Source organism: Schistocerca americana, chromosome 11 (assembly GCF_021461395.2).
Source record: "Schistocerca americana isolate TAMUIC-IGC-003095 chromosome 11, iqSchAmer2.1, whole genome shotgun sequence".
In the NCBI taxonomy this organism is placed as follows: Eukaryota; Metazoa; Arthropoda; class Insecta; order Orthoptera; family Acrididae; genus Schistocerca; species Schistocerca americana.
Genome location: NC_060129.1, coordinates 78,484,179 through 78,501,720, shown reverse-complemented (window position 1 = coordinate 78,501,720; position 17,542 = coordinate 78,484,179). Strand labels below are relative to the sequence as shown.

At 38.7% G+C, this 17,542-nt stretch overlaps 1 protein-coding gene across 6 annotated transcripts in view; it reads right to left on the bottom strand.

Moving 5' to 3' along the window:
* Nucleotides 1-4,268: 4,268 nt before the first annotated feature.
* Nucleotides 4,269-17,542, bottom strand: part of LOC124553966 (zinc finger protein 99-like) — a 92,017-nt gene continuing 78,743 nt past the window's right edge. For 5 of the 6 annotated variants that reach the window (XM_047127984.1, XM_047127986.1, XM_047127985.1 and 2 more), the window contains one exon: nt 4,269-6,094. In XM_047127984.1, the coding sequence (XP_046983940.1) occupies nt 4,618-6,094 (1,477 nt within the window). In that variant the 3' untranslated portion in view covers nt 4,269-4,617. The remainder of the gene's footprint in view (nt 6,095-17,542) is intronic. The other variant, XM_047127992.1, reaches the window with a different exon arrangement.

Genomic DNA, 17,542 nt, shown 5'->3' with positions numbered 1-17,542 from the left:
TCTTTCTAAAAGTATGCTAAATGTCTATCACTACCACCTTCACCAGCTTCGCCATTAGCTGGGAATTTAGTGCTCTACTTATTACAAATACTCACTTTCGAAAGAATAATGAACTTGTAAACTTATGCAAAAGTTCAAAACAATTAGCATCGGCCAACACACTATAAATACTGATGATCAACATCTTCATTGCGAAGAAATTGAACCTTGCTAACCTGTTGCAGTTGCCTCCACGTGATTGATGACACTTGCAAGCTGCAAGCAGAAACGACCGGTCCATGTTTCCCACCTCCTCTACCTTTTAACGTTGACTTAAGTTCTCCTTCACTGCACTGGATACATGGTTCATCCTGTCCCAACAATGCTCTGCTGTGGTGTGAGAGTTTGGTTTAATATGGGTGTGGCTGTGTTGAAGACAAAATTGGTAACGCTGATCAGGCTGATGCAGCCCACTGGGATCAAGCTCTCCAAAAGACTACATTCTTTGTTACTCAGAGCCCAAAATACTAGTATGCCAGCACGTGCAGTTCACTCACACTGATGACCACCTTTTGTCTACCAAGTGACAAATGCATAGTATAGCCACTGAGCTAGAACTGCAATATTAGTAACTTCAAACCTCAATTCGTCGTGACTTAATAACGGTACACAGGGAATTGTGAAAACTGACTACTACTTTGGAAGTAACCAAAACTTTACAGCTGTTTTTGTATAGCACACATGCAACACAGCTGCATGTTAACACCTTCCACGCTATCATTCAGATAGGATTACATTAGAAGCTGAGCCCTAACTTACTGCCACCCAAAATCTTCTTGAAAACCTTGACTAATAATTCAGTTCATGTATCAGCACCCAAGTAAATGATTTACATCATATGGGAATCAACCTCGCTATATATTACACTACAGCTAAGGTACAACTGGCATGATCTGTAGAACTATTAAATGTACAGATATCTCCATCCATAAATTGCACCAGTTGCAAGGTTGAGTATTGCCACTTTCCCTTTGACAGTCGCCTCAGCGGCTGCTTATGAATGTGTTTGGCAAACATAGGACATCCGGATTATTAGCAACGATAATGAAACAGAATCTGTCATATAGCTCGAGTTTCAATTGCACAATCCACTAATTAGTATATTGTCCTACCTTATTGCTCTGCACTAGTGTCGTGAATAGTGAAACTGTGCTTTTTTTTTTTTTTTTTTTTTTTTTTTTTAAGGAAACTAGGGCATTGTGTTGCTCTCAAACAGCGAAATGTGGTAGCTTTCCTCTGTTATGACCATGCGTTTATGCTTCTAACTTATTGGGTTTCTCTAAATGTGGGCTTTTATTCAACATTTCTTATTATGATGTATCATATCCACCATTAGGTTATCAGCTCATTTAGCTTACAAGCATAATCGCTTTTAACCTTTTTCTGTACACTGCCACATAAATCGAAGGCTCGCCTTCTGTAAACCATTGATGAATTATTAGCTTGGGAACATGGCAAGTGACCCTTGACCACTCCACAGCACACATCACTGAATGGAATAAGCTAGAATACCTACATATCCCGTGTCTTATCTCTTCCAGTAACTGTAGCTGTCCTCAGAATCATTATATGACTCATATTTAATCGAGGAAAATGTAAACTATTCAGATCACCAAATGCAGCTATGCTTGAGCAGCAGCTGTTGGGATCATCAAACTTACAGGCAATTTGAAACCTGGTGCAATTCAGTCATGGCCCTACCTTATGACCATTAGCAGATGAGATGCTAATATATATCAGTTTGTTTTTGTTGTATAATTTTGCCTTTCTGTGTATTTTGTAATATTAAAGAGCATTATGTTCTACTTGGTTAAGGACCAAACCAGTGACTTACTATTTATCTATCAATATTAGTCTCACTGAGAAGTATTATGAATCAAGATTTAATAAAACAATTATAATGTTACTGTAATCTTCGTGAGATCTGTTTATTAAGGATATTTAATCAGTTTGTAATGTATCTTTCAATAATTTTGACATTAACTTTTATACCAAAAACTACATTGTTTATCAGCAAAAAAGATGAATGTTAGCAATATTATTGAGAAACCTTCTTTGTATCGAAATACCCCACCAGCATTTGCTGACACATCCCTCTGATGGAGTGTTATACCTCCACAATTTGTAACAATCTTTGGTGTCTCAATGTTGTCATTCCTGACCACAATACTCCATCACTGTGCTCAGGCATCACCATTGCACCAGCCTCACCACTGCTCAGCTGACACATCTTGGCACCCCTCTTGCTGTCCCTGCTGCCTCAATACACTGTTAGTACAACTTCTGTCACTGCACCACCACACCACTGTATCATTTCAGTTGGCCACTTTTTTTCTACAAGAACCAAAATTGGCTAATTCGAAATCTAAATTACTGGACTACTTTTAATAATGCCAAAATTCTTTCAAGCTTTGTATCATTGTCCACTGTTTTACTATGTTCAGCAATTTTTCTGTTACTGCTATTAGAACAAAGCATCCCTTAGCAAATGCCAGTTATCCGAAGAAGTATTTTCAATCATTCACCAAATATGTTTGAAATTTTCAGTCAGTAACCTGCTGCTACAGAGGGGGAATTAAGTGTGTGTGGTGGACTGACTGACTAAGTGAAAAGCTTTATTTTACTCAGAATTCTAATTTTTCAAAGGTTCACTCTTTATATAGCTGTACTGTGTTTCACTGTAGAGCCATGGCTAGGCAGAGGTTGGTTCTGCACCATTTACTGTTGTACATTGTCAGCAGCCCATGCCTTGTTCACATGCATACCATTTCCACAGTGAGAATGTTAAGATGCAACACTTCACAGAAGCAATTGAATTAAATTCGTGTAACTAGTAAACACATTCTGAGCTTTCCCAAGTGTTGTTCTTGTGTATTCCAATACATGGAATCAAACTTACTGTAGTGCTAAATGCTGAATAAATAATTAAGAGCTTTGGTGCATAACACTTATCAACCTTATATCTGAATCATGGACAGAGCTTTGCGAAACCTAAAAATAATTTCACAAAAAATATAGCTATTGTGCATTGGTGTGATGGGAAACCAAGCATGACGAACTTGTTAGACTACACACTTTACCTACTGACTCATTTGTGTGACTATGCACTGATGAGCAGGAAGTTTATGAACACTGTCCACCAGGAGACTGAATGCCATATGTTGCAGGCACATGTCACAGTAAGGAGAGTATGAGTATATAAGCAGATCAGAGAGCAACACGGAATTATTCTAGCAGTGATATGAGTAACAAACATGTAAATCTAATGACCTAAGTGACTTTAACAAAGATCAAACTGTTCTGGGGTGGTTGTATGCTACCGCTGTGAACATCTGCAAAAACTTGCTGAAAGCTCATAAATCCACAACCTGATGAAAAGGTGTAGAACATCAACATCTCATCACAAAACATGGAGATCACTGGCTTGCTTCCTCTGTAAAGATGGCAATAAGTAGCATATATAATGACAAAAAGCAATGGTGGTGTACGCACACACATTTTGCAACACACCATGCAGAGCACATTGTTCAACAACATGAGGTTCCACAACATATGGCCAGTGTGTGTTTCAATAAAAAATTTTAAATCACAATTGCAGTGGGCAAAGGATCATTAACACTGGAATGTAGGTCAAGGTAAATGTCACCTGCCAGGATGAGTGACATTTCCTGTTACACAGGAAGATATGCTATTACATGGCAGCACATAAGAGTAATTCACTTGGCCCCCCATGGGACACATGTTAGTAATCAAATGCATCATAACAGCTGTAGAGTAGATGACTGTTATTGCAACTCCCTATTTTCCTTCATGGAAGATGTGCACTCAGATGAAGTCTATGCAATGCAAAATTTTCGATGTTATTTATTCCAAAGGTGGACCAACAAGCTATTAAGCAAGTGATCATAATATTTTAGCTTACATGCATTTATATGTCATTATAAAATATTTATTAATGGAGAATTAGTATTTAAATAACATAGTTGGTACAAACTATTAATTGCATACAATGCACATCTCTTGACAAAGCATACCTGAATAACGTAATTGCCATAATCATTTCTGGTTGGCTGGTTTGGGGAGTGAAGGGACCAAGCTGTCGGGTCATCATCCCCAATAATCTCCAGTTTAGTTTACTATACTGAATGAAGGATGTGCTGTGAATATATTTTGCTGTCACTGAACATATAATGTAGAGCTGCATCTGTCATATAATAACTATATTTCGATCAACAAGGAAATGCATCACAATTCCTTTGGGTTACAGTGAATACTTTGTGGTGCTTATAATTACTGACATAGCTTAAGGATTTATCCAATAGGAAAAACAGCAGCATAAATGGCATTTCTGTCTACAGTTTGGTACTCCAAATTCATCACATTTCATGTTAAGGATTTTTTATTGTCACACTATCTGTGACCCCTGTATAGTAGACATTGTTGCATAACTTTCACAGTGCTAGCACATTTTAATGTTATTTTACAGGCATCACAAATTTAATGTGTGTCTGCAATATCCTTTATTCTATAGGCATTCAGGGCACCAACCAGAGAAAACTATCAGTTTGAGGTTATACTTCATTGTGGCTTCTTTCTGATGTGAAGTAATGCATGTCTCTTGAGCTTTCCCAACTCAGCAAACGATTTGCCACAAGTATTACATTTGTGACGTTTCTGTCCTGTGTGAATGAATAAATGTTTCTGGAGATAACTTGAAATAGCGAAAAATTTCCCACAAATATTACACCTGTAAGATTTCTTTCCAGTGTGAATTAATGCATGTCTCTTGAGACAAATTGACCAAGCAAAAGATTTGCCACAAATATTACATTTGTGAGGTCTCTTCCCAGTGTGTATGAATGTGTGTTGCTTAAGATAACCTGACCTAGCAAAAAACTTGCCACAAATATCGCATTTGTATCGTTTCTCTCCAGTGTGAATTAATGCGTGTCTCTTGACCTTACCCACCGCAGAAAACGATTTGCCACAAATATTACATTTGTAATGTTTCTTTCCAGTGTGAATTAGTGAATGTTTCTGGAGATAATGTGAACTAGCAAAAAATTTGCCACAAATAGAACATTCATGGGGTCTCTCCCCAGTGTGTAACATAGTGTGTCGCTTGAGAAGACATGACCTAGAAAATGATTTGCCACAAATTGAACATTCATGGGGTCTCTCCCCAGTGTGTAGCATAGTGTGTCGCTTGAGAAGACATGACCTAGCAAATGATTTGCCACAAATTGTACATTCATGGGGTCTCTCCCCAGTGTGTAACAAAATATGTCGCTTGAGGTAACCTGTCCTTGCAAAAGAAATGCCACAAATATCACATTTGTAAGGTTTCTCTGCTGTGTGAATTAATTTATGATTCTTGAGATTACCTCGTACAGCAAACGATTTGCCACAAATATTACATTCATGGGGTCTGTTTGCGGCAAGCAGAAAAGCGTGGGCACCAGCTGCAGATAAAGTTCTATGACCACTCGGTTTCACCGAATCATGCGTCATGCGCGCGTTAAATGTGTCATTTAAGAACGTTTTTGTAGCCTTCAAAGATTCCTTATGTGAAGATTGCTCAGTGTGTTCTGTGGGAGAATCTTCTGGTTCACTACCTAAGAGGACACTGTTTGAGTGTTCACCACTACAGCCACTCTCATGATTGCCAGCAGTTAGTAATCGACAATTCTCTCCCATTCTCAAATGTTTTTTCAAGTTAACATTACTCTGAAATACATCACCACACCATTTGCAAACATACATAGGAGGTTGCACGCCATCAATGTGCATGAACACATGCATTATGAGTCTGTATTTTGAAGGAAAGCTCTGTAGGCAGAAATTACAACTAAATACATTGAATTCCTTTTGCCTCATACTACATTCATATGTGGTGCTAAGTGAGCTATCATCGTCCATAGTTAATTCTTGTGTATGAGTACCACACTCATGTTCTGTCTTCTCTCTGCCTCTCTCCAGCTCATTCTTGACCAGTCCATGATGAACAGTTTCTTCAAACGAAATGCCACAGCTCCCACCAGTACTTTGAATCAATCTGAGGAGTGAGGAGGAGAATGTTAAAAGAATGTTAAATATTGATATATAAAAGGCACAGAAACTATATATTTCAGCGTCCAGACATCCAGCACTATAGAACACAAGTAACAGACATAGGTGCATACAAAATTACATATTCAGTAAATGTTAGCGATTTTAAAATTATAATATTCGACCAGAAAGAAAGAACTGATGAAGTAAAGGTGGTTTAAAAAGAAAATAACAAGAGGAAATTCAATAATAATCAAGCTGAGTCACTGATGTTTTAATTTGGAATTTTCACATAAGAATTAAAAGATTTAACTTTCAATTGTTACAATTCTTTTAGTGTTCCTCTTCCATTGTAATAGCTCTGCATGTACCTTTGTTTTGGAAACACCTTTGGAAAGAAATTAGTACAACCACCAACCGTTAATTTATTTCTACAAATAAAACAATTTTTGCCGTTTGACTCCTAGTGGGTCAAGAAGTAGTGCAAGCTCCATTATTTTTACTGGGTATGAGGTGTGTTTTAAGTAAGTACCGTTTTGAAATTAAAAAAGATGTGCTAAGATATTTCAATAATTTTATTTTTACGACAAAGCCTGTACCTTAACTACGCACTGACGTCATTACAGTCTGATTATTCATTGTTTACATTGTGTACTAAGTGTTTGAGATGCCTCCGATAATCATGAGTGCACAAAACCAAACGTTTAGACAGTGTATTGACTTTCCTTGAGCAGTACCACAACGACGGTGATGATTTCTTCACGCAAATTGTTACAGGCGATGAAACATAGGTGGCCTATATCACACCAGAATCAAAGCAACAGTCCATAGAAGTTGAGCAAGGGCATCGTTTTGCTGCAAGACAATGCCCGTCCGCATGTGGCGAATCAAACCAAGGATCTCATCACATCTTTTTGATGGGAAACTCTAGATCATCCTCTGTACATCCTCGATCTGGCGCGCAGTGACCACCATTGTTTCTGCACTTGAAGAAACACCTAGGTGGTCAGCATCTTCAAGACGATGATGAAGTCAAAACAGTGGTGATGCAGTGGTTAACAAATCTTACAGATAGCCATTTTGGAACATATGTACATCTTATAATTAAATTTTCCCCTGAGATATTCGAGTCTCTTCATTATCTACCTGGCAATAGTGACTGTAAGAGAAAAATATGATTTGATGTTTGTGTTGGGGAGGGCACTAAACTTGAGTAGTTCATGCAGCAATGTTAACCATACTGCTGTGGTGGTGTAACAGTTAGCATTTCTGGCTAGCAAGTAAGAAGACCCAAGTTCGAGTCTGGGCTGCAGCACAGAATTAACTTGTGAGGCCATGTATGTTCCAGTGTTTTTCCATTTATTCTGATTGTAGCTTCTGACTTCCTGCATGATCTTGGATATATATAGTTTTGTTTGGCATGGTATATAGCAAATTTCGAGTGTTTTTTTCAAAAATTGACTGGTATCATACGATTTTTAACTTAATTGGCATCGTTGTGTTTAGCAGATTCCAGAAGTTAACAAAAGAATCACTAAATATTGTCTTAAATTTTTGGATTGTTTCCATTCAACTAGTTACAAAATGTATTTTCTTACACATGGTAACGAAGCAACTAAATATTAAAAAGGAACAAGGGAACAAATGCAAATAAGGTTCCAAATAAGTACTTCCCTATGCTTCTTACGATTCGAGAAATAAAACTTTTTATTATCATTGTTACACTGTGCCATTCTTTCTTAAACAACCAAAAATAAGAAACAGAATTTCTGAAAAAACCTGAAGGATAAGTAAATTTTGATCTTAATTACCAATTTTTTACAGGTCAGAAAGTAGACATGTAAGTACTGGGTCCTGGTGTCTGTAATACACTAAATTTTTACCCCACACTTCAGCAGCTTTCTTGGCAGGTACACCCATAAACTAATCATACAGTGATCATGGAAATGCACAACCATTTTATCAACACATGTAGTACAGCCTGGAGAGTAACACTGTTGATGGTTTACAGTACATCTGTCAAAAAGTTTGACACTTTGGCAGTTGGCTTTATTTCATTCCTTTCTATCCTTTTTTCTTTCTTTCCTTCTCTCGATTCGCAAACTAAGGAGCTGCAGTTTTGAACAAAAACAGTTTCTTACAGTACTGTGAAAAATATTACATCTAATTCCACCTAAGAATGGATCATCAATGTATTTGATAATAGATTTGGAGACTGCTGTGAATACAAGAAGCTTCTAAAAGCTTTTATATCAGAAACATCGATATCATGTTCAAAAGATCTATTCTTTTAAACATGTTTTTATATCATTAAAATTTTGTTTGATCATTGTTAAATCTCATCTAAAATATATTTAGCCGAAAGTACACCTGTTTACTTGTTGAACTTCTGGAGTCCTACCCAATACTTTACCACTAATTCACAGGCCAGGAATTCACAGGAGCAATGTTATACTGTCTCCTACCAACATTGGTTGGTAGCCGTACATTTCTCCATTTCAAAGAGTTTCCCTGACCATAAAACCTGGAATCATGGTGATATGACTATGTTCTCTGTTGTCTTCGTCGTCATTATCATCCAGTTTGGGTTCTGAATTTGTATCACCACCAGTTTCTATCACGTAGTCTTCATGAATATGACTGTAATCTAGATCATTATCAATCACTTATGCTGTTCCTATGTTGCTGACAGTTGGATGCATAGGTGTCCCATCCTTGGCCACATGGACGGGACAGCTTAAATGAATTTCTCAAACACCTCTACTCGCTGCACCCCAACATACAGTTCACGATGGAGGTGGAGCAGGATGGTGCCCTACCGTTTCTTGATGTTCTGGTGAAACTGAAACCTGACAGCAAGCTGGGACACAGTGTGTACACAAAACCTACACGCACTGATTTGTACCTAAATGCCTTCAGTTTCAAACACAACTCCCAGCATGAAGGCATTTTGCACACACTTGTTCACAAGGCACGATTGATCCGCGATCAGGAGAGCCTTCCAGCAGAACTGCAGCACCTCGAGACAACATTTCGGAAAAATGGTACAACCAAAAGCGCTTGTCTGCGCCAAGAGAACAAGAAGAAGAAACAGAAGAACACAAATCATTGGCGTGCATTCCGTTTGTCGGAAACACCTCAAGAGAAATCGGTAGAATCCTGGGGAAACACAATGTGAAATGTGTATTACGACCACCTGCAAGAACGTTGACTCTACTGGGTTCAGTGAAAGATGACCTAGGCCTTCAAAAACCAAATTTCCTGTCAGTGCAGATAATCATACATTGGGGAGACAGTCTGCACTGTAGAAGAGGTATGCCGTGAACACAAGCGCAATACCGGATTATGCCAGGCCCCCACATCAGCCGTGGCTGACCATTGTTTAGAGAGTGGCCATACTATGGACTATGATGAAACAAAAATACTCTGTCAATCCTCCTACTTCTGGGACTTTGTTACTAAAGACGCCATCGAAATCCGACTACAGGACGATCTAACTAATAAAGACAGCGGCCTTCAACTTAGTCAGGCTTGGAACCCTGCACTCAGCCTGGAGAGAAAGAGGACCGCCCCTGCCGGTGGCAGCAGGGAGACTGCAGCCCCTAGTTCAGACCCAGGCGCCGCTTCCCCCACCACCTCCAGTAGCCACCGCGCCAGCCGCACCAAAGACACCAGGAGAGGAACGGTGGAGGGAGTAACAGCTAATATATATATAGGGCGGCGAGAAGAACAGCACAGCATTCGTCAGTAACAACCTGAAGATGGTAGTGTGTATGTCTGCTGAAATATTGTGGAAAATTACGATGCTACCCGGTCGGATACCCGAGAACAGTTCAAATCTTTTAATTCATTTTTAAATGCTGGTTGGCTATCTGTCAGACTTTAAATGCTATTTAATAAATGAACAAAGACTTCCGTGGTGGCATAAGTCACCTCTTTCTGTGCCAGTCAGATTTAGCTCAGACTAGCGAAGATCATGCTTTCCTCTAGTGTTGTAAAAGGCACTTGGATATTATTTTTGAATTGGGATCCATGATTAACAACCAATTTCGTAAGTGAATATATGTAGTTTGACGGTACTGTGAATATCCATAGTTCCTTAAACAAACGTCTACGAGGTAATCTTAGGTGGGCTCAAACTATTATTCTCATGACACAATGTTGTGCAATGAATACATTCTCCCTTAATGATGAATTACCCCAAAATATGAAGCCATATTAAAGCAATGAATAGGCATAGTTGGCTAATTTACTGATTGGTTTATTACCAACATCTGCAATAACCCAAATAGCATTAGTAGCTGAACTCAAATGTTTCATCAGATCATCAATGAGTTTCTTCCAGTTCAATTCCTCATCAATGCACACACACCCAGAAATTTTGAATATCCTGCCTTATCAACAGTCTTTTGTTCAAAGTCTATACTGATCAATGGTGTTATGCCATTTGCCATACAGAATTTTATATGCTGCGTTTTCTCGAAATTTAGTGAGTCCATTTGCAGAAAACGATATAATAGTCTCCTGAGAGACATTTATAATTTCCTGAGAAAATTGTTTATTCAGTGCATTATTACTACACTAGCATCATTGGCAAAAAGAACTACTTTGTATCTTCATTAATTTAAAGTGGGAAGTCATTAATATATTTGAAGAACAATGAATGACCCAAGAATGAAGCCTATGGGACACCTCTTCAGTTACAAGATGGCTGATTTTTGCAGACTACTGTACTGTTAATTTCAACGTTCTGTGTTCTTTCAGTTAAATATTAACGAAGCCATTTGTGCACTGTCCTACTCGTATCACAATACTGGAGTGCATGTAAGTTATTTCATGATTCACACAGTCAAAAGCCTTTGAGAGATCACAAGAAATCCCAGTGGGTGATGTTCTTTTAATGCCTGATCAGTGAGGGCATATATAGCCTTTTCTGTTGAAAAGCCTTTCTGAAAATCACAGTCTTTTGTTAATACTTAATTTTCACAAATATGTGAAATTAATCTTTAATACGTTACTTTCTCCAGAATTTTGCAAAATGCTGTCAGAATAGGATGCTGAGCAGTAGTCATTAGCATCAGACCTATCCCCGTTTTTACAGAATGGTTTAAAAATAACATTTCAGTATATCTGGAAAAATGTCCTGTTTCAGTGAGCTAATACATATGACTGGGAATGCTAATTATATGTCAGAAACAGCTTTTAGTACTTTGTTGGAAATGTCATCAAATCCATGGCAGCTTTTACTTTTGAGTGGATTTATTACCATATTAATTTCAGTAAGAAAGGTGGGTTGAATTTCTACTTTATCAAATTGCATAGGTATTGGCTCTTCCATATAGAGCCTGGATCCTATTTTCTCTACAACATTTAAAAAGTCATTAAACAAAATATTGTTACCTTCTGACTTTTGTTAACAATTTTTTCATTGAGTCTGATAGAAATAAAGGCTTCCTGTAGTCTCACTGTTCACGTTTCTCTTAAAAATAATCTAAACTTTTTTAATTTTGCTATCACAGTTAATCGCAGACATAATGCACATCCTTCTGGACTATTTAATAACTTTTCTTAATAGAATGAAACGGTCTTTGTAATGTTTGTCTCTGGATCATTACTCCTAGCTATAAGATGAGCTGAAAAACCAAACAAACTGGTACACTTGCCTAACATCATGTAGATTCCCTGCAAGCATTCAGAAGTGCTCCAAAAACGACGTGGCGTGGCGTGGCCTGAACTAATATCTGATGTAGTGCTGGAAGAACTGACACCACGAATACTGTAGGGCTGTCCATAAATCCATAAGATTACAAGGAGGTGGAGATCCCTTTTCAACAGCACGTTCTAAGGCATCCCGTATGTTCTCAATAATGTTCATGTCTGAGGAGTTTGTTGGTCAGAGAATGTGTTTTAAGTCACCCCACCCTGTGGCAGTTCTGGACATGTGGGGTGACACATTGCCCAGCTGGAATTGCTCAAGTCCGTCTAAATGCACAATGGACATGGTGAATGGATGCATGTGATCAGACAGGATGCTAACATGTTACCTGTCAGTTTTATCTCGACATCTCAGTGGTCCCATATGACAAACTACACACACCCCACGCCATTACAGAGCCTACACCAGCTTCAGCAGTCCCCTGCTGAGACGCAGGGTCCATGAATTTATGAGGTTGTCTCCACACCCATACATATCCATCTACTTGATACAATTTGAAGCAAGACTTGTCTGACCAGGGAACACGTTTACTGTCATCAAGAGTACAATGTTGGTGTTGACATGTCCTGGCGAGGCATAAAGCTTTGTGTCACACAGTCATAATGGGGGCACAAATGGGTCATATTGATGTTTCGTTGATTGGTTCACACACTGACATTTGCTGATGGCCCACCTCTGAAATCTGCAGAAATTTGTTGAAGGGTTACACTTCTGTCATGTTGAACGAATCTATTCAGTCGTGGTTGGTGCTGTCCTTGCAGGATCTTTTCCCAGCCATATCAATGTTGGAGATTTGATATTTACCTGATTCCTGATATTTACAGTACACTTTTGATATGGTCATACAGGAAAATCCCCACTTCATCGCTACCTCAGAGATGCTGTGTCCCATCGTTTGCGCAACAACTACAGTGCTACATTCAAACTCACTTAAATCTTGATAACTTGCCATTCCAACAGCAGTAACCAATCTAACAACCGTCCTAGACACTTAGAAGAACATTTTTTGACAGTCTCCTTGCGTTTCAACACACTTGGTCCAGCGTTGTACAAGCTTCCTGATGCCCTCATAAAACAAGGTTCTCAGTTGAACTGCGATCCAAAAATGCACTGCTTCTTTCACTGCTTCATTAGAGGCAAATCGACGGCCCCTTAACGCATGGTTTGAGTGGACCAATCAAGTGATAAAGGGGCCGGATCGGGACTATATGGAGGACGATCCAGTACTTCAAATTTGAGTTTCTGCAATGTTTCAGCAGTGTGGGCAGCAGTATGTGAATGGGCAGTGTCGTGCAACAACACAAGACCTATTGACAGCAATCCTCGGTATTTCCTTCGAATTGCAGGCTTTAGCCTGTCGGTAAGCATCTCACTGTAACAAACTGTTTACTGTTGTGCCCCTTTCCCCATAATGCTCCAGTAGTGGACCTTGTGCATCCCAAAAAACCGTGAGCATCCGTTTTCCTGCAGATGGATGGATCTTGAACTTTTTCTTGCATGGCGAATTTCGATGTTTCCATTCCATACTCTGCCATTTACTCCCCGTCTCGTAATGATGAATCCATGCTTCGTCATCAGTAATGATCCTGTCTAAGAAATTGTCCCCTTTGTTACCATAACGATCCAAATGTTTTTTGCATGTCCAAGCATGTTTGTTTATGCAACTTTGTGAGTTGTTTTGGGATTCATCTTGCACAAACTTTATGAAACCCAAGTCTACTCTGGATGACTTCGTAAGCAGAACTGTGACTAATTTGCAGACGATGTATCTTCATCAATAATTAATCGTCTAAGAAAATAATCTCACGTGAACGCTCAATGGTTTTTTTCATTTGTGGCGGTAAACGGTCGTCCAGTTCCTTCATCACAATTAACACTTGTGCGACCATTTAGGAATTTTTTAATCCATTCGTAGACACTCCATTGTGGCTGTTCCCGTACTGTATTTTAAGTCTTCGATGAATTTCAGCTCCTGATACGCCTCCCAACCACAAGAAACTGATCACTGAACGTTGCTCTTCTCTGGTTCAAATAGACAGCGGAGTAACCATGATAAACAGCATGGCAGCAATAATGAAACTAACCTAGAAGCTTAAAATGTTCAACTATATAACAACAAATAATCAAAGCATGCATCATCAACGACAGTACTACCAAAATAAATAACTACACTGCAGATAATAATTGACTTACGCACGTATATAGGAGCTGCCGACTGCAGTGAGTTGTTCTGCCTGCTTAAATATCTCTGTATTTGAATATGCATGCATATACAGTTTCTTTGGCTCTTCAGTGTTCATTCCCCTTTTCTGTTTACAATGTATTTTTATCTCTTTAGTAAGCCACAGCATTATAGATGATATCTAACAATTATGTTTCTGTTTTCTTAGGGAAACCGCTTTCACATATATTCATAAAGGTATCATAAAACAGGTTCAATTTTAAATTAAAATCAGCTTCCCCATACACCTCATCCCACTCCGTTGCAAGCTTCCCTAACATTTGCAATTGTTAAATCGTTAATTCAATGTGCTGTTTTGGAGGACTGTTTGTGTAACTGTGTGGAGCTATACTGTAAATAGCTGAGCATCGTTACCAGAAAGGCCATTCTTAACAGGAAAAGTTTTTATTTGATTAAATTTATCTTGGGTCTATAACAAAACTACCAGCGTACTGCTTTCCTATCCTACACGAGTAGGAAAATATTTGATGTCCAATTGAAAGAACCACATAACACTTGAAAGTCGTTCTTTCTATCGGACTCCTTCAGAAAATCTCCACTGAAATCCCACAAACGATAATTTGCTTCCTTCTGTCTGACAGACAGCACAACAAATTATCCAAGTTTTTCAGAAATAACTGAAAATTGCCCAAAGGGGACCTATACACCATTAGAATTACAAAAGTACCATAATTTAGTTTACACTCACTGGCACATGCTTTTTATGTTGCTCCACACAAAGGTTTTTAGTTTATAAATTTTTCACACCATGATAAATTTCAACATGTATGGCAACTCCTCCCCTCTCCACCAAGTCTCTACTTACATGTGCTGAAAGCTCATATCCACCTACATATATACCTTGTCACATCTATGCCGATATGATGTTCACACAGGCATAGTACATGTATCTCACCCTCAGTTTCCTAATAGCTGAACAAACAAGAAGCTCATCTACTTTGTTTTTTAATTCCCTGATATTATGATGCAAGACAAAAACATAATTTTTTGCTGTACTTTTATGAGAATTTTGTGATACACTAACATTCTTCACCGTACTTTTATGAGACACTTGTGAATCTTAACATCTGTAATACCCGCGTGCCAGAGCTCATTAAGCTTAGTATCATTCAACGCTGAATCATTGGACACCGTTCTTAGCCTGGAGAGGGCGTACTCCCATGAGTTCCTGTGACCCCCTCAAAGATTTTGCTACCACCCAACCCATTTACCCTTCCTTCTCCTACTGAGATGCAGGCCATGCCTTGTGAAGTCGCACCTATCAATATTATCAACATGAACACAACCCATGGCCGACAAAGTAGGCACCCAAAGCAGCTGATCTAACTAAATATTGACACTCCTGGCAAAGCTCTTCAATTGGGGCAAACCTAACTGCATGAAAGCAGCCACTAAGCCCACATTTCTATGGTTCACTGGAGATGCTGCTTTTTCTAGGTCGCACTCAACATTGTGGCCCTGATCCCTATCAATATTGTTTCCTGCTTCACATATGACCATACTTTGTAAAACCCTTGCACAAGATCCTACACCCTCTTTCACTTGACTAAGGCACACATTGGGCTTGAAAAAACTTGTAATATATGACATGTGACAGGAAACAAGAGTGCTTGCTTGCACAAAATTTGTGCTTCTGTACATCAAGGAGCAACAAGTGTTGCCTGCAGAATGTCAGCTTTCATACTCTTCGCCTCCCCTCCATTTTTTGGGGTAACAATGAGAAGCCTTTGGCCTATTGTGGCTTGGACTGTGACTGTGGCTCTAAGCTTGCACTTTCGACACTGTCATTTCCACCAAAGGTGCTTTCAGAGTAGCATCATAAGAAGCAATGACTAACACACAGACACTGAACGCTGACAAGGTCATGTGGTAATGCTGTGCTTAATTCATGCTGCTGTTGGCATGGCTTTGCAGCTTTTTTGATACATTCACTTGTGCATGCAGGATGGAAGTATGTGTTTGCAAAGAGAGCAGGGATTTTCATTGGTTATTACTGCTATTTTTTTTCCAAGTTAAGATGACTGCGTTTCAGGACACAGTGCCAGCAGAGGGTGTTATATACAAGGTTAACGAATATCATTATCACCTTAAAAACAATGCCAAAAGAGAGAAAAACTTATCAGCACTGCAGACTTCAAAAGCAAAGGCATCTGGTGTTCGACTATGAACTGTACCAAGAATATTTGCCCAAGCACGGTCAAAGGAAACATGTGTCCAAGAAACCAAGTAACAAGCTTCATGGGAAAATATTAGTGGATGAAGAACTAACTAATTTCCATAATTTCCAGAAAGTTGTCATTTGTTGTCCTATATCGGAATTATATGACCATGGGAAGAATCCTACAAGGCAAAATATAGATGATGCTATAAACTGCAAGATTGCTTTCACAGGGGGCCACCAATTCAGAAGAAGAATTCTAAAATCTTTCGGATACACATACGGAAAATGAACTGATGAAAGATGCAGTCTGTTGGAGAATCTGATACTTTAGTATCCTGTTATAGTTCTCCGAGAAAAATTCATGGCATCAGGAAAGGATATCACTGTTGCCCTATTGTTTATTTTGGTCAGATCTGGCTCAATAAATAATATGCCATGAACCACATCTGACATGATTCATTCGGCAATGGTGGGTTGAAAGTACTAATTGGCAAAGGAAACACACCTACTAAGTCATGCAGGATGATCTGCATATGGCTCTACCAGAAGTTATTATTTATGTCCTGTAAATCCAATGATAATCATGAAGAAATCAACAGTGATGTACTTAAACACTTCTTATTACCTGTACTGTCTTTTCAAATAGAGTTGTGTGATCATCATGGATAATGCCAGTTTTCATTCAAGCATAATGGAGAAAGTTCTCAGTTCAAGAAAAGGAAGAGCGAAATTCCACAGTAGCAGGAAGAGGAAAGTAACTCAATTTAATGTTGCTATAGCAAAGTGGAGATATTGGATAAAGTCAGGTGTCATTGGCATCCTTATAAACAATAGAAAGAAACTGATATTTCAGCAGCAGAAATGGACCATGCGATTGTGAGACTGTCCCTTACCACTGCCAATACAACCCGAAATAGAATATGTACGCCCTAGTGAAATGGAAGGACGTTTCCAGAAGTTGCACAGTCAGAATGAACAATGTTCAGAATTTATTGGAGGAAGCAACTGATATAATGAAACACTGGATTAACTGTGTAAAATTTATAAATGTGGGGCACAACAACCACCAGGCATACACTGCCTGTGCTGGTTTGTTTGTTGGTGTCATTTGTGAGGAGCATAAGATCCACCTTTTCTGGTTTCTATTAAGATCAAGACTAACTGATTTGATATTCAGGTAACCAAAACTGAAATGGCTTAAACTTAAATAGATGAGCAGTAATAAAGTATTTAGCTGTATTATATCTTCTAAAACAAAGAAGAATACATTAGTAGGGAGAGGTTGCATTTCACAATTTCTTAGCATTTTCTGGATGCAAAGTTTTGGAGCTATAAT